At 39.7% G+C, this 26199-nt stretch overlaps 1 protein-coding gene, 1 long non-coding RNA gene and 1 other non-coding gene across 6 annotated transcripts in view; 1 reads left to right on the forward strand and 2 right to left on the reverse strand.

Annotated features, from left to right (window-relative positions):
* The window catches only part of LOC129532760 (uncharacterized), a 90208-nt gene that overhangs the window by 14119 nt on the left and 49890 nt on the right, over positions 1-26199 (forward strand). For 2 of the 4 annotated variants that reach the window (XR_010132907.1, XR_010132906.1), the window contains exons 2-6: positions 53-109; positions 204-386; positions 1043-1214; positions 1332-1616; positions 12037-12243. This is a non-coding gene — a long non-coding RNA (uncharacterized lncRNA). Of the gene's footprint in view, positions 1-52; positions 387-1042; positions 1215-1331; positions 1617-12036; positions 12244-26199 lie in introns of those variants that run through there. The other 2 variants (XR_008678673.2, XR_010132905.1) reach the window with 2 other exon arrangements.
* FSTL1 (follistatin like 1) overlaps positions 21775-26199 on the reverse strand; it is a 55568-nt gene continuing 51143 nt past the window's right edge. Inside the window, exon 11 of the mRNA XM_055383750.2 lies at positions 21775-24504. Within this exon, the coding sequence (XP_055239725.2) occupies positions 24460-24504 (45 nt within the window). The 3' untranslated portion in view covers positions 21775-24459. The remainder of the gene's footprint in view (positions 24505-26199) is intronic.
* MIR198 (microRNA mir-198) lies at positions 23167-23228 on the reverse strand. The gene has a single exon (NR_106261.1). It is a non-coding gene; the product is annotated as a microRNA mir-198 (primary transcript).

The following is a 26199-nucleotide window of genomic DNA, read 5'->3' on the forward strand; positions in this document are numbered from 1 at the left end:
GGCCCACCCATTCACTGATGTTACCCTCTCCTGTCATTTCTCCTTTGTGAAGGGCACCGAAAATCTTGAGTTTTCTTGGGAAAGAGAAGACATCAAACAGGCATATGAGGTAGAGGATAATAAATAATATTACCTCCTTTTCAAGTACCTTGATTTTTTTGAAGTTTTCTCGAAGTTGGTTTACCAGTTTCACAATAACACAGAGCAACTAGAAGATCAAAATTCCTCGTATGAGGGAAGAGTATCTGTGGACCAGGCTGAAATTTCTGAGGGGACTCTATCACTTTTACTAAGAAATGTGGATTTCATGGATGAAGCTATCTACAAGTGCTCAGCCATCACACCAGATGGAAGAAGTGAAAGTACAATTAAGCTAATAGTAGAAGGTAAGGGAATTTATTGAATGAACTTGATTTCAAGCTCTGTCTCTATTCATAAGTTATAACAGTGACAACTTATCTAGTTCTCTCACTTTTCCCCTTTTACTCAAATTATTATCAGTTCTTCTTATTCCCATCACGTCAATTCATCTTAGCTAAAAATATTGCCCTGAGCAAAAGATGCTGTATCTATACCTGTATACATCATTCATTCACACAGACAAACAAAACATTAACAACAACAACAACAACAAGCACTGGTCTATCAAAAACTCTCCAAACAAGTTGTAACACTGAAAAATCAAAATATGATATAACAGTCTTACATGAAAACGCTGAGAGATGACATGTGGTTTAGTGAGAAGAGCCCCGCATTGGGAGTCAGGAGGCCCATATTCTAATTTTGGATGACTTTGGGTAACTCATTTAGCTTTTCTAGGCTTCACTTTTCTCACTATTAAAATGTAGGTTGGACTGGATCAGTGGGTCTCTATAATGATCCAGGGATCCTTACCCTTCACAGGATTGCATGAAGAGCTTTTCACCCATCAGAGACTTTCAGGGATTGGGGAAGGCATGGCAGAATTCCTCCAGGATAAGAGTTGGAAGACATGAGAAGGTGGTGGTGGTGAGAATAATTCGTTATCTTCTGTGGTTCTCAGCAGGGTATCTGGAGTTCAGTGGTGAATCTGGAATGAATCCACTCAAAGAGGGGAAGATTCCAAAAGATAAAGGCAGTAGTGATAGATGAGAACTGAAAGGCAGGAGCATACATGTATCCTGTTCTTCTTTTACTATGCTTGGATCAAAATTTTAACTACAGTGAATCTCAAGGTATATTGCCTACATAAGGGGTTAATGTAAAAAGCGAGAGCATGTATTCTGCTAGCCTGAGCCTCTTGGGGCTGAAATAAAAAAGGAACTAATTGTTTTGTTATTTTTTCCAATCAGACTCTGAAATGCCCCAGGTGCAATTTGACAGGATTGATGATGAGGATGTGGCCACATGCATCTCAAAGGACTAGTACCTCACGCCCATTGTGACATGGCTGGACCGGACAGAGAGGGACCTGAGCAACCACAGCATCGTGGAAATCCTGGAGGAGCAGATGAATGGCTTCTACAGGGTGTTCTCCATCCTGAAATACCCTGTCAAGTTAAATGAGAAATATATCTGCCACATAACAGAGACAGATGTGAACAACCAGCTCTTCAGAATCATCCACAAGTATCCAAGTAAGTGCAAATCCGAAAGGAACAGTGAAAGTGGGGTGCATTTCACCACAGAAAAGTCATCATTCATTAATATTTACTGAATGTCAAATATATCAGGCATGCCTTGGCACTTTGGGGATTTAAAGAAGCATCAGGAACATACGCTTGGAGCCTTGGGCAAGATAAGGTAGTGAAGTGGAGTCTCTCTGGGCTTGAAAAAAGAACATGTTTCAGAGACTGACAGCTTTCTCCTGATAGATGTGGCTCTTACTATTGATGAGGTTTCTTTTCCTCTGCACAGAACATCAGCTTTATGACGTGGCAGGCTGAGTAGTCATAGTGGCCATTTATTAGCCTCTCACCATGTGCCTGGCACTTTACATATGTCACTTTAATCTTTACCTCTATTTTAATTGTTATTACTGTCCCCCTTCTATATGAGAAAACCAACAAGTTAAATAATTTGACTAAGGACATAGCTAACAAGCACAAGACTCAGGATTCAAACCCATTCTTTCTGAATCTAAAGTTCATGCACTTCATTTTTCTTATGCATATACCACACTGCACTTACAGATCTAAGACTATAGACTGCATGAATAGATCTAAGTCATATATGTTTGGAGAAGGGGATTCCCTGTGTAATAAGCAAGGAGGCAAGAAATAGAGTCACTGCTCCCACTCATAAATTCTGAGCAGTCTTTAAGTTGCCATATCAAAGGCTGTCTACATTCTGGGGAACCTTAATTGAGTCCTCCAGAGAAATTTTGATGGATACTTTTTTGTGTAGCTATTCTATTACTTCTAAACTGTCTAAACTTTTTCAAGTTAGGAATTTGAAAAGCAAAAGCATGTTAGAAAAAAAACAGGTATTTACTGAACACATACCATATGCTAGGGTGGACCCAGGTACTTTTGCATAAGGTATTTAACCCCACAATGACCTCTGAGTTAGATACGAACATTACAGTATTTAGCAGAGGAGGAAACCAAGGCTGAGAGAAGGTAAAGTATTTACCAAAGGCTACACAGCTGACAGTCTTACAACCCAGGACTTGAACTTGGGTCTAATTATTAACAAAGGCCCGAGCACATTCCACTATATGATTGACTCGTGGGCCTTAAGTTCCTTGTGTCAAAGTATCTGTAGCCTCAGGCTGAGGTCATTGATTTATTCTGCCACCTGTGACCTCACCTGCCTCTCCATCAAGAAGGAAGGGATGGTGATGAATACATTTGCACGGTGAGCTAATTCCTTCTACTTTCCTGTATCCCTGACTTAGAGATCTTACTAAGACTTCTTTGGAGGGTTAGCTCTGGCAGGGACTTTGGCCATCATCTACCAATCACAGCATATAGGGGTGACTAAACAGAAGTCCAGAGAGGTGAGATAATTGTCCAAGGTAATACAGCCTCTATACAAGAAGTATTAATGGAGTCTGACTTCGTGCAAAGGTTGGGCAGTTACCTTTCAGGTCTAGTCTGTAGGGGCCTGGCAATTAATCAAAGCATTCAAAACACTATTGCAATCCTGGATCTCCCAGTAACTAGCCGTAAATATTTACAACCGTTAAGAGTATTTATTTAAATTTTTAATGACTTGGGAAAATACCCGCTCTATCATGTTAAAATTTTAAAAAGCAAAATAGTAGCTTGTATGTGTAGCATGAGCCCCAGTTGTTTAACTAGATGGAGACTTAAAAGATAGGATGTATTATTATTATTATTATCATAATATGAACAGTAATTACTGGTAACCTCTGAATGATAGGATTGTAGGCATTTTTTGTTTTCTCTTTTGTACTTGTGTTTTATGCAACATTCTATAATGAACATATATTATTTTTAGTCCAAAAAAGCTATATTTTTTAAATCTTTAAAAAATATCTTTATGAAAAATGGTTTACATGCCATAAAATTCACCCATTTGAAGTGTACAATTTAATTGTTTTAGTATATTCACAAAATTGTGAAATCACCACCACTCTTATCATTTAGAACATTTTAATTACCCTAAAAATAAACCTCATGCTCATTCACAGTCACTCTCCATTCCCTTCACCATATCCCCCAGTCCTAGGCAACCACTAACCTACTTTCTAGCTATATAGATTTGCCTATTTTAGATCTTTCATATAACTGAAATTATACAATATGTGGTCTTTTTAAACTGGCTTCTTTTACTTGGCGTAATGTTTTAAAGGTTCATCCATGTTGTAGCATATGTCAGCACTTCATTTCTTTTTATTTCTGGATAATAGTTTATTCCATTATATGCATATTACCACATTTTATTTATCCATTCATCAGTTGATGAAGATTTGGGTTGATTTCACTTTTTGTCTCTGATGAATGATGTTGCTGTGAACATTCACATATATGTTTTTATGTGGAAATTTATGTTAAATTTCATTTATCTTAGGTATATACCTACGAGTGGAATTGCTGGGTCATATGGTAACTATTTTTTAACCCTTTGAGGAACTGCCAGACTATTTTCCAAAGCAGCTGCACAATTTTACATTCCTACCAGCAATGTATGAGGTTACTGATTTGTCAACATCCTTGCCAGCACTCATGATCTTTTTTATTCTAGTCATTCTAGTAGATGTGAGTGACATTTGTGGTTTTGATTTGCATCTCTCTGGTGGCTAATCTTGGGCATCTTTCAATATGCTTACTGGTTATTTGTACATCTTCTTTGGAGAAATGTCTATTCAAATTCTTTGTCCATTAAAAATGGGTTATTTATCTTTTTATTATTGAGTTGTAAGAGTTGATATATTTTGAATACCAATTCCTTATCAAATATTTGACTTGCAGAAATTTTCTCCCCTTCTGAGTTGTCTTTTCACTTCTTGATGATGTCATTTGAGGCAGTAAATTTTCTGATTTTGATGAAGTACAATTTATCTTTTTTTTTGTCACTTGTGCTTTTGGTGTTATATCTAAAAAATTATTGCCTAATCTAAGTCACAAAGATTTACTCATATGTTTTTTTCTAAGAGTTTTATAATGTTAGCTCCTACCTCCAGGCTTATGATTCCTTTAAATTAATTTTTGTTTTTGGCATGAGATAGGTGTCCAACATCCCAGGACCATTTATTCAAAAGGCTATTCTTTCCCCCATGGAATTGTCTTGATGGCCTTATTGAAAATCAAGTTACTATAAATGTAAAGGTTTATTTCTGGGCTTTCAATTATATTCCATTGATCTATGTGTCTGTACTTATGCCAGTACCACATTGTCTTGACTACTATAGCTTTTTAGTAAGTTTTGTCACAGAGGAGTGTGTTCTTTTAACTTTGTTCTTCTTTTTGAAGATAGCTTTGATTATTCCTATTTCAGCATTTTCATATGAATTTTAGGATGAACTTGTCAATTTCTGCCAAACAGGCACCTGGGGTTTCAATAAGGAATGTATGGAATCTATAGATTCATTTTGGGAGTATTGGCATTTTAATGATACTAAGTCTTCTATCTATGAACACAGATGTCTTTCCATTTGTTTAGGTCTTTTTAAATTATCTTCAATGATGTTTGGCAGTTTTCCATGTATAAGTCTTACAATTCTTTTGTTAAATTTATTCCTAAGTATTTTATTCTTTTTCATGCTTTGGAAATGTAATTGTTTTCTTAATTTCATTTTAGAATGCTTATTGCTAATAGAAAGAAATAACAGTAGATTTTTGTGGATTCCTTAGTATTTTCTATATAGAAGACCACGTTATCTATGAATAGAAATAGTTTTACTTCTTCCTTTCCAATCTTGATTACTTGTATTTAATTTTCTTTCTAATTGCCCTGGCTAGAACCTCCAGTACAATGCTGAATAGAAAAACTAAGAGTAGATCTCTGGGAGAAAGCATTCAATCTTTCATCATTAACTATGATGTTAGCTGTAGGTTGTTATTACTGTAAATGGACAATATCAGGTTGAGAAAGTTCTCTTCCGTTGCTTGTTTTCTGAGTGTTTTTATCATGAATAAATTTAGGATTTTGCCAAATGTATTTTCTGCATCTGTTGAGATGATCATGTGGGCTTTGTCCTTTATTCTATTAATATGATATATTGCACTAATTAATTTTTGTATATTGAGCCAACTTTGTATTCCTGGGATAAACCCTACTTGGTCATGGTATGTAAGTCTTTTTCTATGTTGGTAGATTCAGTTTGGTGGTATTTTGTTGAGGCTTTTTGCATCTGTATTCATTTGTAAGAGATATTGGTCTGTAGTTTTCTTGTGATGTCTTGGTCTGGTTTTGTTATGAGGATAATATTGGCCTCATAGGATAAGTTGAAATGTGTCCCTTATCTTCTGTTTTTTGGAAAAGGTTGTGCAGGATTGGTGTTAATTTTTATTTTAATTCTTTAACTTTTGGTTTTGTTTATTTTCCCTATTTTTCTATTCTCTATTTCATTTACTTCCATTCTAGCCTCTGTTATTTCCTTCCTTCTACTTGCCTTGGGTTTAGTTTTAATTTCTTTTTCTAGTAATTTCATTTAAAAGATTAGGTTATTGCTTTGAGATCTTTCTTTTTTTTTAATATAGGCATTTCCAGCTGTAAATTTCCCCCTGAGCACTAATTTAGTGGTATCCATAAATTTTAGTATGTTGGTATGTTGTGTTTTCATTTTCAATCATTGCAAAATATTTTCTAATTTCTTTTGAGATTTCTTCTTTGACCCATTGGTTACTTAGGAGTGTATTATTTAATTTCCACATATTTGTGTATTTCCTAAATTTCATTCTGTTATTAATTTCAAATTTCATCTCATTATAATATGTTTTGAAAATTGGAAGTGTGAATTCTTCAACTTTGTTATTTCTCAAAAATTTTCTGAATATTCTGTATCTTTTGCATTTTCATATGAATTTTATGGTCAGGATTTTCAACTTCTGGTTAAAAGCAAGCTGGGATTTTAACAGGTATCATGTTGAATTGCAGAACAATTTAGATAGTACTGCCATTGGGTTAGTCTGTTTTGCATTGTTATAAAGGAATACCTGAGGCTGGATAATTTATAAAGAAAAGAGGTTTGTTTGGCTTAAGGTTTTGCAGACTGTACAAGCATGGCACCAGCATTTGCTCAGCTTCTGGTGAGGCCTCAGGAAGCTTTTATTTGTGGCAGAAGGCAAAGGGGGAGCAGGCATGTCACATGGTGAGAGAAGGAGCAAGAGAGAAAGCTCCCTTGCCATGCTCTTTTAAACAACCAGCTCTCACATTAATGAATAGAGCAAGAACTCATTCATTATAGCCATGAGGGCACCAAGCCATTCATGAAACATCTGCCTCCATGATCCAACACCTTCCATTAGGCCCCACTTTCAACATTGGGGGTCACATTTCAACATGAAATTTGGAGAGGACAAACATCCAAACTATATTAGTCATCCTAACAATATTAAGTCTTTTGACCCATGAACATGTGATGTCTTTCTATTTATTTGGTAGGTTGTGTCTTAACTCTGTCTCTGTCACATTTCCATTTATTCAATATTTCATTCATTCACTCATCAAATACTTGTTTTATGATACTCAAACTGTGCTGGATACTCTTTTAGGCACTGGAGATGCAACAGTGAACAAAACAAATTTCTGCTTTCAAGAAACTTACATCCTAGTAATGGGGAGAAATAGGCAACCAATGAAAAGATAATTAAAATACACAGTATGTCACTGTTTACATCCATTCACATGAAATACAAAAACAGAAGAAATTAATCTATGCTGTTAGAAGTCAGGATGGTGGTTACCCTTGGAGTTTGGGAGGAGGACAGAAACTGGAAGACAGCACGAAGAGACTCCTGGGGTGATGGTAATATTCTGTTTCTTGATCTGGATGCTAGTTACATGGTTGTATTCAGTTTGTGAAAATTAATTGGGCTGGACACTTAAATGTACTTTTCTGTATGTATATTATAAAGTAAAACATATTTCATATATCAGATGATGAACAGTCATACAGAGGGAGATAAAGCAGAGAAGGCAGAATAGAAAGAGGGGAGTGGCGTAGGGAGGGTTGTAATTTATTTTATTTTATTTTGTTTTATTTTATTTATTTTATTTTATTTTTGAGACAGAGTCTTGCTCTGCCACCCAGGCTGGAGTGCAGTGGCACGATCTTGGCTTACTGCAACGTCCACCTCCTGGGTTCAAATGATTCTCGTGCCTCAGCCTCCCGAGTAGCTAGGATTACAGGCATCTGCCACCATGCCTGGCTAATTTTTGTATTTTCAGTAGAGACGTGGTTTCACCATGCTGGACGGGCTGTTCTCGAACTCCTGACCTTAAATGATCCACTGCCTTGGCCTCCCAAAGTGCTGGGATTACAGGCATGAGCCACTGTGCCTGGGATGAGAGTTGTAATTTTTAGTAGACTGTGCAGAGAAAGCTCATTGAGGTTAAATTTTAACAAAGATTTGAAGGAGGTGAGGGAGCTGGGCCTTGAAGTGAGCAAGGGCTGGTGGATTTTGGGCAAGGGCTGGTGGATTTGAGGAACAGCCAGGAGGCCAATGGCTGCAATGAAGAGAGTTCATGAGACAGTGTAGGAGTTCAGATCAGAAAGATAACAGGAGGCTAGATTGTGTGGCGTCATAAAGTCCATTGTAAGGGTTTTGACTTTTGCTTATACTGTGGGAAGAGATGGAAGAAAGCCATTGGAGGGTTTTGAACAGAGGAGTGAAATGATGTGACTTATATTTTATAAGGATCTTAATGGGTACTTTTGAGAAGATGGTGTCTTGGTTCAATGTGTTAGTAGTGGAATTAGTGAGAAGAGATTGGATTATGTATATATTTTTGAAGGTAGAGCAAATATGATTTGCTGACAAATTAGATGATGGGTATAAGGGAGAGAAGTCAAGTGATGACTAAAGCTTTTGCCCTGAGCCACTGGAAGAACAGAAACACCATTTATTCTGATTAAGAAGTCCTGGAATTTGGTTTGGGACATATTACATTAGAGATGCCCATTTGAAACATTTGAGGGGAAATGCTGAGTGGGTGGTTGGATATAAAACTGGAGTTTAGGAGAGAGGTCTAAGCTTGAAACATAAACCTGGGAGATGTCAACCTATAGGTGGTTTTTCAAATTATGAGACCAGATGGGCTCATCAAGAAAGTAGACACAGACGAAGAAGAGTAGAGGTTCAGGAACTGAGCCCTGGAACCCTCCAACATTTATAGTCAGAGAGGCAAACAGAAACCAGTGAAGAAGAATGAGGAGTTGACAGTAAAGTAGAAGAAAAACTAGGAGAAGTGTCATGACCTGAAAGCAAATGAAGAAAGCATTTCAGGGAGGAAGGAGTGTTTGACTGTGTTGAAGACTACTGATGGGCCAAGTAAGATGAAGACTGAGAATAGATCATTTGATTGAAGGAATGTAGGCAACTTTTGGGCACTGAGAACAGATCACTGGAATGCTAACACCGAGGACAGTTTGCTTCAAAGAGGGGCAGCACAGAAATGTGTATTAACTGGAGAAGTTATAGTGTGTCATTTTTCATTTTCTTTTAGATGGGATAAATAGTATGATAGCAGACAGACGGAGAGGGTAAACTTGATGCTACACGAGAAGGGGAAGAATTGCTGAGCAATGCCTTTCAGGAGGCAGAAGGATAGGGTCTAATGCACAAGTACAAGGTTTGCCTTAGGTAAGATTATGTACAAGGAGGTAAGATAAAGTATATGGGCATAGATGCAGAAAGGTGGAGACTGTGGTAGGGAAAGCTTCTGGGAATTCTCTTCTGATTGCTTCTAATTTTCTTAGTGAAACCAGAGGCAATTCATCAGCTGAGTGTGAGGCTGGGGATGGCAGTATTAAGGAAAAAGAATGAAAACAGTCATCTAGGAGAGTAGGAGATGCTAACTAAAGAAATATACCAGGCATCCCGGGTAGTGCTAAAGGCACTTTTGAGATTCAAAGTCATGAATTTTAAGTGAGAAAGGCTGGGTGCGGTGGCTTACGCCTGTAATCCCAACATTTTGGGAGGCCAAGGCGGGTGGATCACCTGAGGTCGGGAGTTCGAGACCAGCCTGACCAACATGAAGAAACCCTGTCTCTACTAAAAATACAAAATTAGCTGGGCGTGGTGGCACATGCCTGTAATCCAGCTACTCAGGAGGCTGAGGCAGAAGAATCATTTGAACCCGGGAGGCAGAGGTTGCGGTGAGCCGAGATCGTGCCATTGCACTCCAGCCTGGGCAACCAGAGCAAAACTCTGTATCAAAATAATAATAATAATAATAATAATAATAATAACACAAATTAAAAAATAAAGTGAGAAAACTCAGTGTGGTTGTATATTTTTATCCAGCCTAATTTAGCTTCTTGAGTGCAAACACAGAATGGGAGGAGAGTTGGGTTAATTGAATATTGAGGTTTTGCCGTACAAGAATGACAGAGGAAGACCTGCATGCTAGAAAGTGATTATAATGATCAACCATGGAATCTAAGCTGGGTTTGGGAGGATGAAGGATGCAAAATGGGAGAAGCACAGTGAAAAAGTGGTAGGATCATTGGATTTTAGGCCCTGATGGCAACCAAAACATTGTTAGAGTTGGAGTATCAGAGAAAGCGAGTTGAAAGGATAGAAGGTAGTTGCTGAAGAGTAGGATGCTTGAAATTGAGATAATGGAGAAGTCATGATTATTGCCAGTGATAAGATCTAAGTTCTAACCATGAGGAAAGTGGCTAAAATAAAGTAGAGAAAAAAAATCCTTGGAGGAGAGGAAGTCAAGATCCAAAGGAGGTCATGGGATAGATCATTTATGAGACAGTGACATCAAGAGTTATGACAGAAGCAGTGATGTAGAGCTTGACAAAGTCAGCAGCTAAAATCGAGGAATGGTAGGGGTGGGGAAAGGAACAATAGAAAACTGTAATGAAAGTGTAGTGGATAGCAAAGTCTAATGACATGATGTTTTAAACTGAAGGTTTGTAGAGGAAGGAGCAAGAAGGATCCAGTTTATGAAAGATGTTGTAAAGAAAACCAGCACCACTTGAAAGGGCTATGGAGGAAGTGTCCTCAGAGGGGAGCCAAGTTTCAGTTAGAAAACCAGAAGGTGAGGGAAATGTTAACAGAAGCTGAGAGTAGAAGGGATTTGTTGGTGATTAATAGCAAGTTCTAGAAGGCACAATAGAAGGGTTTCAAATGTTAGGTGTGGGTTTTGGGGTCAGAAAAGGGAAAGTACAGAGCCATATGGCTCAAGAGTCCCTGAGATGAAGGATAAACTGGGGGTCTTGGGCTTCTTGTGGTTAAGTATGAATTGGGGAAAAATGTGATGAGATTAGATTTGGAGGTCTCAATACAAACCATGATGGTAAAGCTGTTGATGTTGTGTGTGGGAGGCAGAGAGAAGGGGCAGGGAGGAGAGGCAAGGATATTGCCAAGATTAGAGTTCTGAGGTACCATTATTCACTCTCAGTTATAGAGGTGTAGAGGCCAGGGTGGAGCAGACTTCTCTAGAATAAGGAAAACTCTGGAAGTCCCTTTGGATTCATATGGATTATGGTGTGGAAGCTGGAGAATGAGAAGCACGACAACATATTACAACTCAAGGGTGCTCTATTCACATAGACTCTAATGTGATGGGCAACCCTGGAGGAGTGCAGTGGGACTCCCCTGGAAAAACACACTCTATAGTGCCTCAGAGTATATTTGCAAACTTATTGCATTGCTGAAATTCATTATTATTTATCTTTTCACAAGATTGTGAGTCTCTCATAAGCAGGGATGAAATTCTCTCTTTTCTGGCTCCTGGCATATATAGTGGGCTCTTGGAATATGCATTAGCTCTTAATTCCCAAGTCTTATTATCATGGCTCCAGAGATACAAAATAACTTAGAACCTTGAAATGGAAATGTGCAGCCCCTTGATTCCTTTTCTTAGGGTACATCAGGAGCATCTTCCTCCCTTCTACTCCTGTGGGCTCACAAACTAACAAGCAAAGTCTACAGTCTTTCATTGGCCTGGGATAACTTCCTTCCAGAGCATACTAGAATGTGGTAGCATTTGCTGACCTAATGACATCAGCTCCTCTTCCATGTGTCTCAGTCCCATAAGCCTAACAGACACAAGAGTGAGTGCTAGGCTACAGCCCAGGGCCTATTTTGCTTGTTTCTCTTCTCTCTCTCTGAAAGTTAGTAAAAATTTCATCCCATTCACTCCCCTTTTCTCTTTTCTCTAATTCTTCCCCAACCAATACTTGTTGAATTAATGAATGGGTAAATTAGAATTTCATCTTACAAATGAAGGAGAACTGCGTAACAGTGAATGAGTTGAGGGCTACCACTCTTAGGGAGAAGAAAGAATTTACTTTGTACAGCTATTCTTTCCTGTGTGACTTCAAGAAATGCACTGTAGATAAATGTAGGATCTGCCTCTAACACAAAACTCAGGCCTATCATGTTTTCTTTCTTTCTTTCTTTGCAGGGAGAAAGTATCCCCATACCTATTAAGAGATTTGAATAACATCTGCCCAAGAGTCTAATCATCTTGCCTTTAGCCACAGGTGCTCCTGGTTTTCTCTTGTGGATATTTTGTCCTAGACCCCTACCTATCATAAACAGAAAAAAGTAAGGTAGTAATAGGTCGAGTATGTTGCATGTTGATAAAAACTATAGAACTTCCACATTTTGCCTCCCTTAGGTTTGTATGTCAGATCTTGTTTCTCTATCTCTATTTCTGTCTTTTATTTATAAGATTTACTTTTATTTTCTCTTATGTATCTCCCATGTTAAATTCTGAGTGAAATTCAAAAATTTTAATTGCAAAAATGAAAGAAGATTAAAAATCTAATGAACTGTCCATTTTGTGTATATTTCATTGGTGTGATGCTTCAGCGATGGATGACTTGTAAGGGAGTTCAGAGCAGAGAAAACCTGCCCTAGGTTTCCTCTAAGCAAGATTTTTTTTTTTAGTTTTTGGTAAAATGTGTCTCAGTCTGTTTCCTGTTGCTATAACTGAATACCTGAAACTGGATAATCTATAAAGAAATAATTTTTTTTTTTGAGACAGAGTCTTGCTTTGCCACCTAGGCTGGAGTGCAGTGGTGCAATCTCAGCTCACTGCAACCTCCGCTTCCTGGGTTCAAGCGATTCTCCTGTCTCTGCCTCCCGAGTAGCTGGGACTACAGGCGTGTGCCACCACATCCAGCTAATATTTGTATTTTTAGTGGAGATGGGGTTTTGCCATGTTGGCCAGGCTGGTCTCGAACTCCTGACCTCAGGTGATCTGCCTGCCTCGGCCTCCCAAAGTGTTAGGATTACAGGCGTGAGCCACTGTGCCTGGCCAAGAAATTTATTCCTTACAGTTCTGGAGGCTGGGAAGTCCAAGACTATGGCACCGGCATCTAGTGAGGGCCTGCTTGCTGCAAATTAACATGGCAGAGTGTATCACATGGTGAGAGGGTAAGAGTGTGTATGTCAGCTCAGGTCTCTCTTCCTTTTTTATAAAGCCACCAGTCCCATCCTGGGAGCCCCACCCTTGTGACATTATCTAATTCTAATTACATCTCAAAGGCCCCACCTCCAAATACAATATGAAATTGGGGATTACATTTCTGACACATGAAATTTGGGGGACACATTCAAACCATAGCATGATGTTACATGGGCACTTTGTTGGCACAAGGAAGAACCTGAGAAAGAGATATCTTTTAAAAAATAATTATGGATAACAGTTCTTATAGTTATTAAAGTCTCTGGCTATTACTGAACAAAGGCAATTAAAATCTTGGAAATTCAAAGAAGGTGAGACTAACCCTTGAACTTTTCTGATTTGCCCAATTGATTTCAGTCTTTATTATTCCTATAACCCACCTTCCAAATCTCTCCTAGTTCTATGCATTGTACATAGATTCTCCTCTGCTGTAGTCTGAATGTTTGTATCTCCCCAGAATTCAAATATTGAAATCCTAACTCCCAAAGTTATAGTATTAGGAGGTGGGGCCTTTGGGAGGTAGTTAGGTCATAAGGGTGGAGCCCTCATGAATGGGATTAGTGCCCTTATAAAAGAGGCCTATGAGAGGTTCCTTGTCCCTTCCACCAAGTGAAGACACAGTGAGGAGATGCTGTCTATGAACCAGAAAGAGGCCCTCACCAGACACAAAATCTATTAGCACCTTGATGTTGGACTTCTCAATTTCCAAAACTGTAAGCAATAAATTTCTGTTATATATAAGCCATGCAGTCTAAGGTATTTTGTTATAGAAGCCAGAATAGACTAAGACATCTTCCTTTGTTTTTTTGGGGGGTTCAGGAGAAGGATGGCAGTATCTTCCCTGGGAGGTTGGGCCATGAAGGAATCAAGCTTAGGTTATAGAAGTGAAGAGAAAAAGATGTGGAACAGTAAGGAAAGAGAAAAGAGAAAAAGTTGTGGAACATTAAGGAAAGAGAAAAGAAAACTGTCCAGGAACTAGAGATTTTAATGGGCTCAAAACCCAATTTTTTTGAATGATCAGATTAATATTAAATAATTTCAATGGGGATAAGACCTATGTCTGCCTCTAAGTCCTCCACATAGTATGTCACAGCAAAAAGGAGGATCATCAGGGAGATTTGTGCAATTGTACAGACATCTACAGTTCTAAGGTAAGTTTTTGCCAGGCCAAACCTTTGAGGTATGTGCTGAGGGCTGCTGGGATACTCACACTCACTGGCATGACTCCTGGATATAGCATCCTTTGGGAGACCAGCTTGGACTGGGGATCACTTTTTAGGAAACTTCAGAGGCATGGGTTGAACTGCACTCACATATGTACTTAAAAGAAACCAAAATGAAAGGACATGCAGACAGTTATTAGAACCACATGAAGGAATATATGGTTAGTTATATGTGCTCAGCAATTACATTATAGAAAACACAAATTAGGAATTAATGGTTCACAATGATGTGATGATCTTTAAAATAAAGGGAAACATTGTGGCAAGGCAAAATGAGCATGACGGGGACCTGGGTCTGAATCCTGACTGTGTTCCCTGTAAGCTGTGTTAGTGTTGAACAAGTTCCTGAAACTTAAACTACATGTTCCTCATTTGTAAAATGTATTTTTCACAGGGTCAGTCTGAGAATTATGAGAATATGTAATAGGTATTGATAACTGGTAATAATGATACCTGACACCTACATAACACTTTCTATGTGCCAGAAACTATTTGAAAAAAAGTTACACAGCATGGGCAACATGGCAAAACTCCATCTCTAAAAAAGGTACAAAAATCAGCCAGGCGTGATGGTGGGCACCTATAGTCCCAGCTGAGATGAGAGCATCACCTGAGCCTGGGGAGGTCGAGGCTGCAGTGAGCTGTGATCGTGCCACTGCACTCCAGCCTGGGCAAAAGAGTGCCCTGTCTCAAAAAAAAAAAAAAATTACATTAACTCATTTAATCCTCAAAGGAAAAAAAAAGAATGAGGTAGGTATTATTATTAAGCTACCTTAAAGAGAAAACTGAGGCACAGAGAGGTTAAATAACTTCCAGAAGCATAAAACGTAGGAGCAGAGCCAGGATTTAAACCCAGGAAACCTGGCTGTTAAACACTACATTGTATTGTCTCAGTGGAATATCAGCCATAATAAGAACCACGTTCTGATATAGGTCAATTAGGAAGGAGTTAAAACACGTAATATGTGATGATATAAAAATTACTGGCTGCCAGATTTGACTATGAAGTCCTGCAGAAGAATTTTGGAGCAAACTTATTTTACTTCGAGTTGTCCCAGCTCCCTGGAAAATGTCAAATTCCGCTAACTTGTGTAATTTAAAACTAGGCCAGGAGACCCCATGTGCGTGCATCTTGATCCTGGAGCTGCTTCCCTGGTGTCCAATGCAAATGGCTTCTGTGGCCTAGCACCCCGCTTCCCACCACTCGAGGTCGCACCAAGGCCTAGGAGGGTCACGTTGAGGTTCCTACCCACTGGCAAGCAAGAGCCTGGCAGCCATCCCCTCCGTGGTTTGCCCGTGGCCACCCATGACTACTACCGGCGCCTCCAGGGTTCCACTCGCAGCAGCAGCACCTGATGATGGGCCTTGCCGAGTACCCTAGAGAAGCCATCCCCCACCCCCTGGTCTCTGGAAGGCTGATCCAGGTGATAGGAGTGTAAGGTAAAATAAAGTTGTAAACATGTTTTGACCATAGGACAAGACATTGTTGAAAAAAAGTTTAAGTTGTGAACGTATTGACCAAAGAGTCAAAGAGTCAGGACATGTAAAACAAGATAAAATAGAAAAACATGTTTATGTGGACTTTGCCAAACATATTTGGACTTTGGTAAGCAACTTTCATGGATGCTACAAAATATGGTAAACAAGTGGACCAAAACAACAATGGAGTTCACCAGGGCATGACCAATCAGACAAAGGTGTTCACCACTACACTGGGATGGAACACAGAAAAGAACGACTTCATTGACCACTTAGGCGCGACGTATCCCCCCAATCAGTCTCCGAGCCCCTTGCTGCATTGTGCCCATATGCCCATTCACTCTCACGTTGGACAAGACCACCACAGGCAGACAAGAGACTATGCCTGGACTATGAATAGAATGCAAACTGAAAGGTTTTTTTTGTTTTTGTTTTTGTGTTTTTGAGACGGAGTCTCACTCTGTCACTCAGGCTGGAGTGCAGTGGAGTGATCTCAGCTAACTGCAACCTCCGCCTCCCGGGTTCAAGCAATTCTCCTGCCTCAGCCTCCTGAGTAGCTGGGATTACAGGCATGTGCCACCATGCTCGGCTAATTTTTGTATTTTTAGTAGAGACGGGGTTTCACCATAATGGTCAGGCTGGTCTCGAACTCCTGACCTCGTGATCCACCCACCTTGACCTCCCAAAGTGCTGGGATTACAGGTGTGAACCACCATGCCCAGCCAACTGAAAGGTTTTAATTGCCTTGGTAAGGCTGCCCCTTGATGATCTCTTTTGAGTGTGTTTTTACATGTGTAGAGAAATGACCATTATTACATACAATCAATAAACCGTGTGATTCGAACATTTAACTTGAGTCATTGATTCTTGTTATTTTCTGCACCATAAAATCCTCAAGAAAGCATGAGTTATGTCCTCGTGACAGCAGGTCACTGGTGGGTGAGCTGCTTTTTCGGGAAGTCCACTGTCCTGTTCATGCCATGGTGTTGGAGTCCCCAGAGCACTTGGAGTCCCCTCAGGCCTCCAGCATGACCACCTTTGGCCTGGTTCAGAGAGTCACCAGGAAGCAGCCTGGCAGCCACCCCAACAAAATCAGTGCCCATCTGGGCCTGTGCAGGCACCACGAGCCCCAGCTACTCGGGAGGCTGAGGCAGGAGAATTGCTTGAACTCAGGAGGCAGAGGTTGCAGTAAGCCAAGATTGCACCACTGCACTCCAGCCTGAGCAACAGGGCGAGACTCCATCTCCAAAAAAAAAAAAGAAAGAAAGAACCCTTTCCCTCAGATGCAGCATAGATGGGAAGGAGAATGACCTAGCAGTAGTAGATAAGTTAGGAGGCTATTTCAGGGGTGAGGCAAGAAATAATGGTGATTTGAACTAGAACAATGGCAGTGGGGATTAACAGGGTAAGGAGGTAGCATTGATAACAGCTGGCTATTGACTAACTGGGGCTCGAGTAGCTGGGACTACAGGCGTGTGCCACCATGCCCAGCTAATTTTTTGTATTTTTAGTAGAGATGCAGTTTCATTGTGTTAGCCAGGATGGTCTCGATCTCCTGAGCTCGTGATCCACCCGCCTCAGCCTCCCAAAGTGCTGGGATTACAGGCGTAAGCCGCCACGCATGGTCTGAGTTCTTTCTTAAACTGAATCTGATCATGCCTTTCTCCTGCCATTATAACTTCATTAGCTCTCTCTTGTTCTCAGGATACAGTCTTTACAAATAGCATTTATAAATATAATCAACATGTTACAAGGCCAACAACAGCTATGTTTTATTGAGCAGTCACTATATGCCAGGGCCTTTACATGTTTATTTCATTTAATCAGCACAGCAACGTTATGAAATAGTGTTATACCTTCATTCTGTAGAAAATAATAACAAAGCATGTCAGGCACTTTCTAACTTTTTGCATATTGTATGTTATTTAATCCTTATAACGATGCTATGAAATACAAATTACTATTTCCATTTTACAGAAGAAGAAATTTAAGCATAGAGAATCTGATTTGCCCAAGGTTGCATGTCAATAACAGATTGGGATTCAGACCCAGGTCTGAATCTAAAGCTTTTATTGACTCTCCCACATCCCTGAATCTCTGCATATGCTACTCTTGAATGGACTTTGACTAGGCTAATTCTACTTGTTCAGATTTCAGCCTAGAAAAACCTTCCACAATTGCTGACGCCACACTATTGATCTTCTTGTTTCCATAATGTGTACTCGTTTCTCATCTTTGTCATAATATGGTTGCAAGATATCAAACAGACTGCTGACCTGCCTGTCTTCCTGAGAGAGGAGACTGAGTTTGATTATATATCCAATCCGAGTGCCTTCCCAGTGCCTGACACATAATACCCAGTAAAAGTTTGTTCAATTCTACTTGTTCACATCGTGTTTGTACTTCCTAGGTCTCACCTATTCATAGAGTACATACTCATTATTTCTTTTTCACAGATTCAAATGGTGTTTACACATCTAAAGCTCTTCCATAACGTGGATTATAGTAAACAACTCCTGGTTTTGCTCATTCTCTACCAGAATCTTGAAAGGACCTACTTGATGGGTAGCTATATACACCAATGCATAAGTGATGGCATAATTCAGGTTTTCATAAAGGTATCAAATGAGGTGTTTGTTTGTTTTGAGACGGAGTCTCGCTCTGTTGTCCAGGCTGGAGTGCAGTGGTGTGATCTCAGCTCACTGCTGATTGCTCAAGCAATTCTCCTGCCTCGGCCTCCCAAGTGGCTGGGATTATGGGTGTGTGCCACCACGCCCAGCTAATTTTTTTATTTTTAGTAGAGATGGGGTTTCACCATGTTGGCCAGGCTGGTCTCAAACTCCTAATCAAATGAGTTTTTGAGAATAATTGGGCACACATGCAGAAACAAGATCACCTGTAGTTTATCCTACTTATTTTCAAATAACAATTTATAAAGCTTCCTATCTCACTGAGTAAAAGCCAGATTCCTTACATGGCCTATTAGGACCACAAGATATACCTTCCTCACCCCTCAGTCCCTTACCCTGCCTTGTCACTTCTTTGCCTCGTATTCTGCTACTCTCTCCCTCATTCACTTCAGCCCTGCCAAGCTGACACTCTTGCACTGGCTCTCTCTTGTCTAGAATGCTCTTGTTCAGACATCACACATCGAATTCCCTTGGCTTAGTCTTTTTCACTTTCTCAATGAGGCCTATCCTGACCACTATATTTAAAATGGGAAACTGAGACAAACTGAGACACTCCCTTACCCTACACTCTCCTAGTCCCCCTCCTCTTGCTATACATAGTCCTTATCACCTTCTAACATACCATAAGCTTTACTTATTTAATGCATCTATTATCTAGCTCTCCCTGCTAGAATTTAAGCTCCACAAAGCCAGAGATCATTATGTCTTTTCACTGGTCACAGGTAAGTCCGAGCACTTAGAACAAACACTTAGAAAATGTCTGTAACGTAGTAATAGACACAACCAATATTTGGTAAATGAACAATAAATGATATTGATCTCCATCTCTACTTTTTCCTTACAAAAGAGTTGAAAATCACCCTTAACCAATCATAGAGTAGAATGGATCAAAGGATAGTTGAGGTACAGTTTGGATCCCCTACTATATTGTTCTTATTCCTTTAATTACAACCTGAGATTTAGCTTATATATTCCATGACTCTGGCAATGACTACATTATGCCACGTTCTGTCCTCCCCAAGTGGACATTTCTGAATGCTTTTTGAGGGCATCAGAGTTCTACTCTGGCCGTTTTCTGTCCTTAAGTTTCAACAATGACACAGATTTTAAAGTTCTTTCGTCTTAAAGACAGAAAGGAAAAGATGTATAAATCGGGTTATATAAACAGTCAAGTTTTCTACAAGGCAAAGCATCTCATAAAGTCAAAAGAAGAAAAACAAACTGAGAAAGTATTTGTCACATTCACGACAAAGGGCTAACGATATACTTATGGAGAACTATGACAAACCAGTAAGAAAAAGACCAGCATCCATTAGAAAAACAAAGAAAATGAAAGAAAATGACAAGAACCAATTATTCATGGGATGATATTTAATCTTACAAAAGGAATAATGAATATAAAAAATAAAACAAGGAGTTACCATTTTTCCTCTATCAGAGGCCAAAAAGTTTGAAGGCACAGTGTTTGCAAGAACGTAGGGAAATGGATATGCTCAGTTTATGTACTTTTGGCAGTCATGCATACGGGTGCAACTTCTTTGACTTTATAGGCAATCATAGGCAAATTTATAAATGTACACACCCTCTTAAGAGGATGGTTTTATTCACTGTATTTTCTGTGATACAGTTTGGATTTTTACCATGTACACATATTATCTTTTCAGTAAAAAAGTTAAATCATTAGAAAAACATTAATTCTCATTGACAGGAAGACCCTCCTTCCTATTCATACAGCAACATTTTACTTCCTGTGTCACACCATGCAACAGCCCCCAGCAGCAGTAGGCCAGAGTTGTTTTCATGTCCCATATCCCAGCCAGGATTATTCCAGGGCTCTGAAGGCATCTGCTTAGATCTATCTATGCATTCATATTTTTTCCCTTCCTTCCTTCCCCTTATTTCAGAAATAATTCAAGAGGACTGATGATAACTTGATAAAGAAGCTCTAAAATGAAGCTGATCAAAGTAACATACTTCTTTGCACAATTCATAATATTAAATTTTGATGAAAGGAAACTTAGCTTCTGAATTATGCTTAGTTTAATAATGTTGCACTTCCTGAATACATACATACAACAGCAGAAAAAGTTTTCCCAGAACATGGTGGAAGGTTGGGAATAGTTAGCCAAAATTTAAAAGTGGTTGTGGACAATGTACCCTTCAAACTGGGTTTAAGATTCCCTTCTGAGAATGAAAATTTGAAGAATCAAACTGTAAGAGTAGTAATCTGTAGCAATCACATAACAAAAAAGATTGCCTTTTAATATTTGATTAGCATTTGGGTAATATCCCAAATCCAATCAAAGTGATCCAGCTATAATTTTAGGAAAGCAAAACTTCCACATGACTGAACTGAAGAAACCTTAAACCTCATTGACTATAATATGCTCTTTTGGGAGGCAGAATTATTGTGGGTGGAGAGTGCATGATACATATGAAAATGGCAGGTTGGAAAGCGTTAGTCATGTGTCCCCAAGCAAAAAGAAGTTTTAACTAGCTAACGTTCAGCCCACTTGGAACTGTTTACCCCCATGGAATGTGTGTATCAAGTAAGTGCCATTAAGGTTATTTAGCCTGTCCCTGGCAATGATTCCATGTTCCCTGTACTACCTTCCCATGTTTATTTGCCTTCTCACAGGCCACTGCAGTCAGCCTCACTGGATGCCATTTAGTCTTCTAAATCATATGGGGGATTTAGGAGTCATTTAATTTAATGTCTTCCCAATACAGGAATGCACCTGCTATGGTTTGAATGTTTATGTCCCCCAAAATTCATGTGTTAAAATTGAATCCCCAAAGCAATGGTATTGAGAGGTGAGGCTCTTGGGAGATGATTAGGTCATCAAAATTTAACCCTCATGAATGGGATAAGTGCCCTTATAAAAGAGGCCTAAGGGAGTTTGTTCACCCTTTTCACCATGTGGGCATGCATCAAAAAGGTGCATTCTTTGAAGCAGGCAAGCTTCAACAAGCCCTTATCAGACACTGAATCTGCTGGTACCTTGATCTTAGGCTTCCCAGCCTTCAGAACTGTGAGCAATACATTTCTGTTACCTATAATTACCCAGTCTGAGGCATTTTGTTATAGCATCTTGAAGGGACTAAGACACTTTCTGACTTGTCATCACCTTCTACTCCAGACCCACTATCCATGATCCTTTCAAAGAAACTTGTTCTAGCAGTCCCCAAGTAAACTTTCCATCCAAGCTGTAGTCCCAGGAGAAACTCTTCAGTCCTTTTTAAGGCTCCTGAAACTCAAATCCACTCTTAGGAAGTAAATGGGTAATGTTCTCATGACTTTATTTGGCCTTAATTGGGGGAAAGGAAACCAATAAAACTATCACTTTAATTTCTTTATTCATCAATAGTATCCGAAAAGAAAGAATCAGGAGTTACAAAAACAAGTTAAATGCAATATGGAAGCCTACTAAATACAAATACAAGTTCACAAACACATATGCAACAGAAACTTGTTTAGATTGTTTCTTGAAGTTTGACTATTTAAAAACATAGGTGTAAAGGAAAGACATTCAGACTGGTCCACGTGGCTTGTTAGCAGGCAGAGGAACCCTGCTTTCCAAAAACTGATATAGTCCAGAGTCACGGCATGTGGGAAGGTTTCCATGGACACTGGATCTTAACAGATGCTATAGTGTTTACAAAACTACACACACAGAGAAAGCCCAAGGAAGCCTGCAGGCTAAGCCCTATGCTTTTAGAGGGCTGAAGGAACCAAACCTAGTTTAATCCTGTTTGTTTGCTCCATGCAAAACTTTATGCAAGACTCCCCAGACTAGGCTATTTAGCAGCTTCCATGAATGGTCCTCAGATCATGTGATTCTACAGCATAGACGACAGCTGCCCTATTTACACAGAAGCAGCAGAACTCAAGAGGAATGTGGATTTGCTCTTGGGAGTTCAATGTTGCAGGGTAGAGTAGTCTTGGATGATAACCACGTTCTAAATGACTAGTGAAGAGACACTGTGGTTTCTTGCTTTTAACAAATTGGTACTCTTGCCCTCCTCCCATAGTGTCCAAGGGCTGGCAAAACCTTTGATTAAGGCGTGCTGCTGTGAGTTCTCCAAGGCACTTGGACAGGGAGCTGCATTTCAGACTGAACAAGTGGAGTTTGAAGAGTTTTTAGATGGGATGGATACATAAAAGTTTGAAATGCTAAACAAAGTGGAATTTTCTCCTTTCAAATGAGAACAAGAAAAACTATTTAGAATGAATTCTATTTTTGGCACAACAGTTTCTCACAGTTGCCTGTGCATTACAACCTAAATAATTTCCTTCTGATGGTCTTTAATCTGCTTTCTGCAAATGAGATCTTATGTCAAGGCTTTAATCTTTGGTATTCCAAATGCATCTGAAACAGGGTAGTGAGTGGGGTTAATAATCACAGAAGTCGAAAGACACAGGACTAACTGTAAACGACTGACCTCCCCAAGTCACAGTTTTAGGATTAAATCTCCATTTTCTTCCCCCTGTTGAATCTGAAACTTTCTTTTATGCTCATCTCTAAGGGAATGCTTTCTATTTCCAGCCGGAGGTTAAACATGAAATGCAAATATGAAGACAGAGTGGGGTGGTTCTCTTTCCCACTCTCTTCCTGCTTTACCCATGAGGACTCCATATCATAGCACGACCTGTAGGGTCATCAGGCTGAGATCAAATTTGGTCATCTTGTTTTTGGCCATCTGACATTTCTTGTTCTAATAACAAGATTTCATTTATTCTATAGAGAAGAAGGAAAAATCACAGGAACCTATCTCCCCTCTGGACCAATGATCAGAACCACAGAATTTATAACTTATCAAATCAAAAGGTTAGTGCATTCTTACCAGCTCACTGAGAAAACTGAGGTCCAGAAAAAAGAAGAGACAGGGCCAACTCACCCTCCTAGTTAGTCGTAGGCCAATGAGCATATTGGTAGGCTGGGATATCCTAAGCCCTGCTTGGCTGCCCTTGTCGCCATCCTTGGGAATACTGATTTGCCTCAACTTCTCAGAATAAATAAAAACAAATTAATGTTTGGATCTTGAAAGTTTTTTATGAAGATGCTTCTTCCCCTGGCTTCGGTCTAAGGCACCCTTGCTCCTCTGGCAGATAGTGGACTGCTGGAAGCTAGGGGGGCCAACTATGGGCTGCATCTAGTATGTGGCAGGGTGGGAGCATCTGGGTTATTTCAGCCCCTGCACCAGGAAGAACCCCAAACTCCTTCCACCTATGAAGTGGTGGGACTACTGAAAAATAATTACAAAAGCTTAATACCTAGTCAAGAAAATAAAATATTAAAAAACAATAATATAATGATAATAATTGAAGAATAAAGTCAACTTGCCAAAAAAAAGTGTTTTACAGAGAAATAGCACCTTTGGTAAAAAGTATTTTTAAAATTTGGTTAGGTCGCTAAGGGGCTCAAAGTATACAAGTATCTGCATCATTTGGGTGTACCCTCCCAGAAACTCCATCCAAGTCTGAGGGACACTGGGTTAACTAGCAGGATGGCTATGTATCTAGAGGCAGTTATTGGGACCAAGAGATGCGTGGATGCTGGAGGTCTGTCATGCTGACGGCAATGGAAAGAGGCTGGAAGCAGAGAGCGTTCCTCTCCGTGGAGCTTCCCAAACCTCTCCTCCAGGGACACCCTGCTAAGTTATCTCTGGCATCGTGTGCACTCCCTGCAGCCTGCTGACAGATGCAGTAAACTCAAAAGAGGTTCAGATTTGGGTCTGTTCCTCTTTCAATCGTGATGCAGTTTCCTTACTAGCCTCCAGCCCCAGAGCACCATTTACAGTTTCTCTTAAAGCACTCCTAGAAATGAAGGCTGTGGCCCTTCCCCTCCTAGCCAGCCACCTTCATATCCTTTATTGCAAAACAAATAAACAAAATAAAACTCATTGCTATATAAGCAAATACTGGTGATTTGGCGACTGTAGCAGACACTTGTGTATACTGAACTCAGCGCTGAAGTGGAGGAGAAGATGCTGGGATCCAGACACTGTCCTGTGCCTCCTCATTAGATCTCTTTGGTGCTCACTCTCTTGGTCTTTTCAGCTGTTTCCTTTGAGATGCAAGAGAAAATAGGTGTCATGGAAATATTAAACAACTGTTGGAATTTATCTGTTCCTCAAGACTATATAGCATTGGCATTTACAGGCTTATGCTGAATTTTAGTTGTTTACTTGTCGGGCTCCTCCACGGACAATGAACAATTTGAGAACAAGAACTATGGCCTATTCATGACATGGTCATGCAGGGGCTGTTTACTGAATTAAGCTGACTCCATTTGGACTCTTATGAAACAAGCAGATCAGACATTATGGTTCCCATTTTAAGGATGAAGAAAATGATGTTAAATGGAAATGCTACAAGATGTTCTGAATCCAACAAGTCCAAAGAAGTGTTAAGTACAACAGGTTCTGGAGGCAGACTGCCTGAGCTTCAACCATGGCTGTGCTACTTTTTGGGTGACCTTGGGCATATTATGAAATCTTCTGTGTCTCAATGTCTTCAACTGCAAAACCACAGTAATAAAGTACCATCTCTTACAACAGTGCCTGGCACAAAATGGCCAATAAGGACATAAGAAGATGCTCAACATCATTAATCACACGGGAAATGCAAACCAAAACCACTTGACACCCGCTAGGACAGCTAAAATAAAAAATAACAATAACAAAACCGTTGGTGAGTATGTGAAGAAATTAGAACTCTATGGTGAAGATGTACAATGGTGCAGTAGCTTTGGAAACCAGTTTGGCCATTTCTCCAAAGGTTAAACCTGGAGTCACCGTATGACCCAGCAATTCCACTTCTAGGTAAATACCCAAGAGAGCTGACAACATGTGTCCACACAAAAACTTGTGCGAAAATGTTCATAACAGCTTTATTTATCAGAGCCCCCAAATTGAAACAACCTAAATATCCATTAAATGATGAATGGATAACACAACATGTGGTATATCCATATCATGGAATATTACTCAGCCATAAATAGGAAAGAAGTACTGATTCATGCTGTAAGAATGAACCTTGAAAACATTATGCTAAGTCAAAGACAGAAAAGGCTATACTGTTGTATGATACCACTGTAATATGTCCAGAACAGGCAAATTTATAGTTAGAAAGTAGATTAGTGGTTGCAAAGGGCTGGAGGAAGATGAGAATGGAGGGTTACTTCTAATGGGTATGGGATTTCTTTCTGGGATAATGAAAATGTTCTGGAATTAAGAGAGTAGTGAGATGATTGACAATCTTAGGAATATACACTTTAAAGGGGTGAATTTTATGGTATATGAATCATATCTCAATTAAAGAAATAAATTTTTAAAACCTGACAACATTGCCTGATATCTAGCAGACACTGGTGTTCCATCCATAGCCCCTTTGTGTTTAATGTCTTGGTGTACACTGGCATGACTTCCTACCTACTGCCAGCACCTGCATCTCTGCCTGAGGCCTTTCTCTGGCTGCTGGAGCCCACTCTGTCCACACACACTGATAGGCCACAAATGCCAGGGAATTAACGTTTCCCAGTAGCAGCCCTCAGCCAATGGCTAATGGGAGTTCTTGTAGAAACAGCCCAGCTTCATCCCCACTCAGGCACTGTTATTCCATTCCCAGAGATCCCCAATAGGATTAAGAGTCATTTGTTAACAGTGGTAACATGCCTGAATACACACTCTTCATTACTTCCTTCTCTTTCTGGACTCATTTCCCAAATCTCCCTCTGGTGTTTCCTGGCATTGCTTCCCAA

This window comes from Gorilla gorilla, chromosome 2, assembly GCF_029281585.2.
Source record: "Gorilla gorilla gorilla isolate KB3781 chromosome 2, NHGRI_mGorGor1-v2.1_pri, whole genome shotgun sequence".
NCBI lineage: Eukaryota > Metazoa > Chordata > Mammalia > Primates > Hominidae > Gorilla > Gorilla gorilla.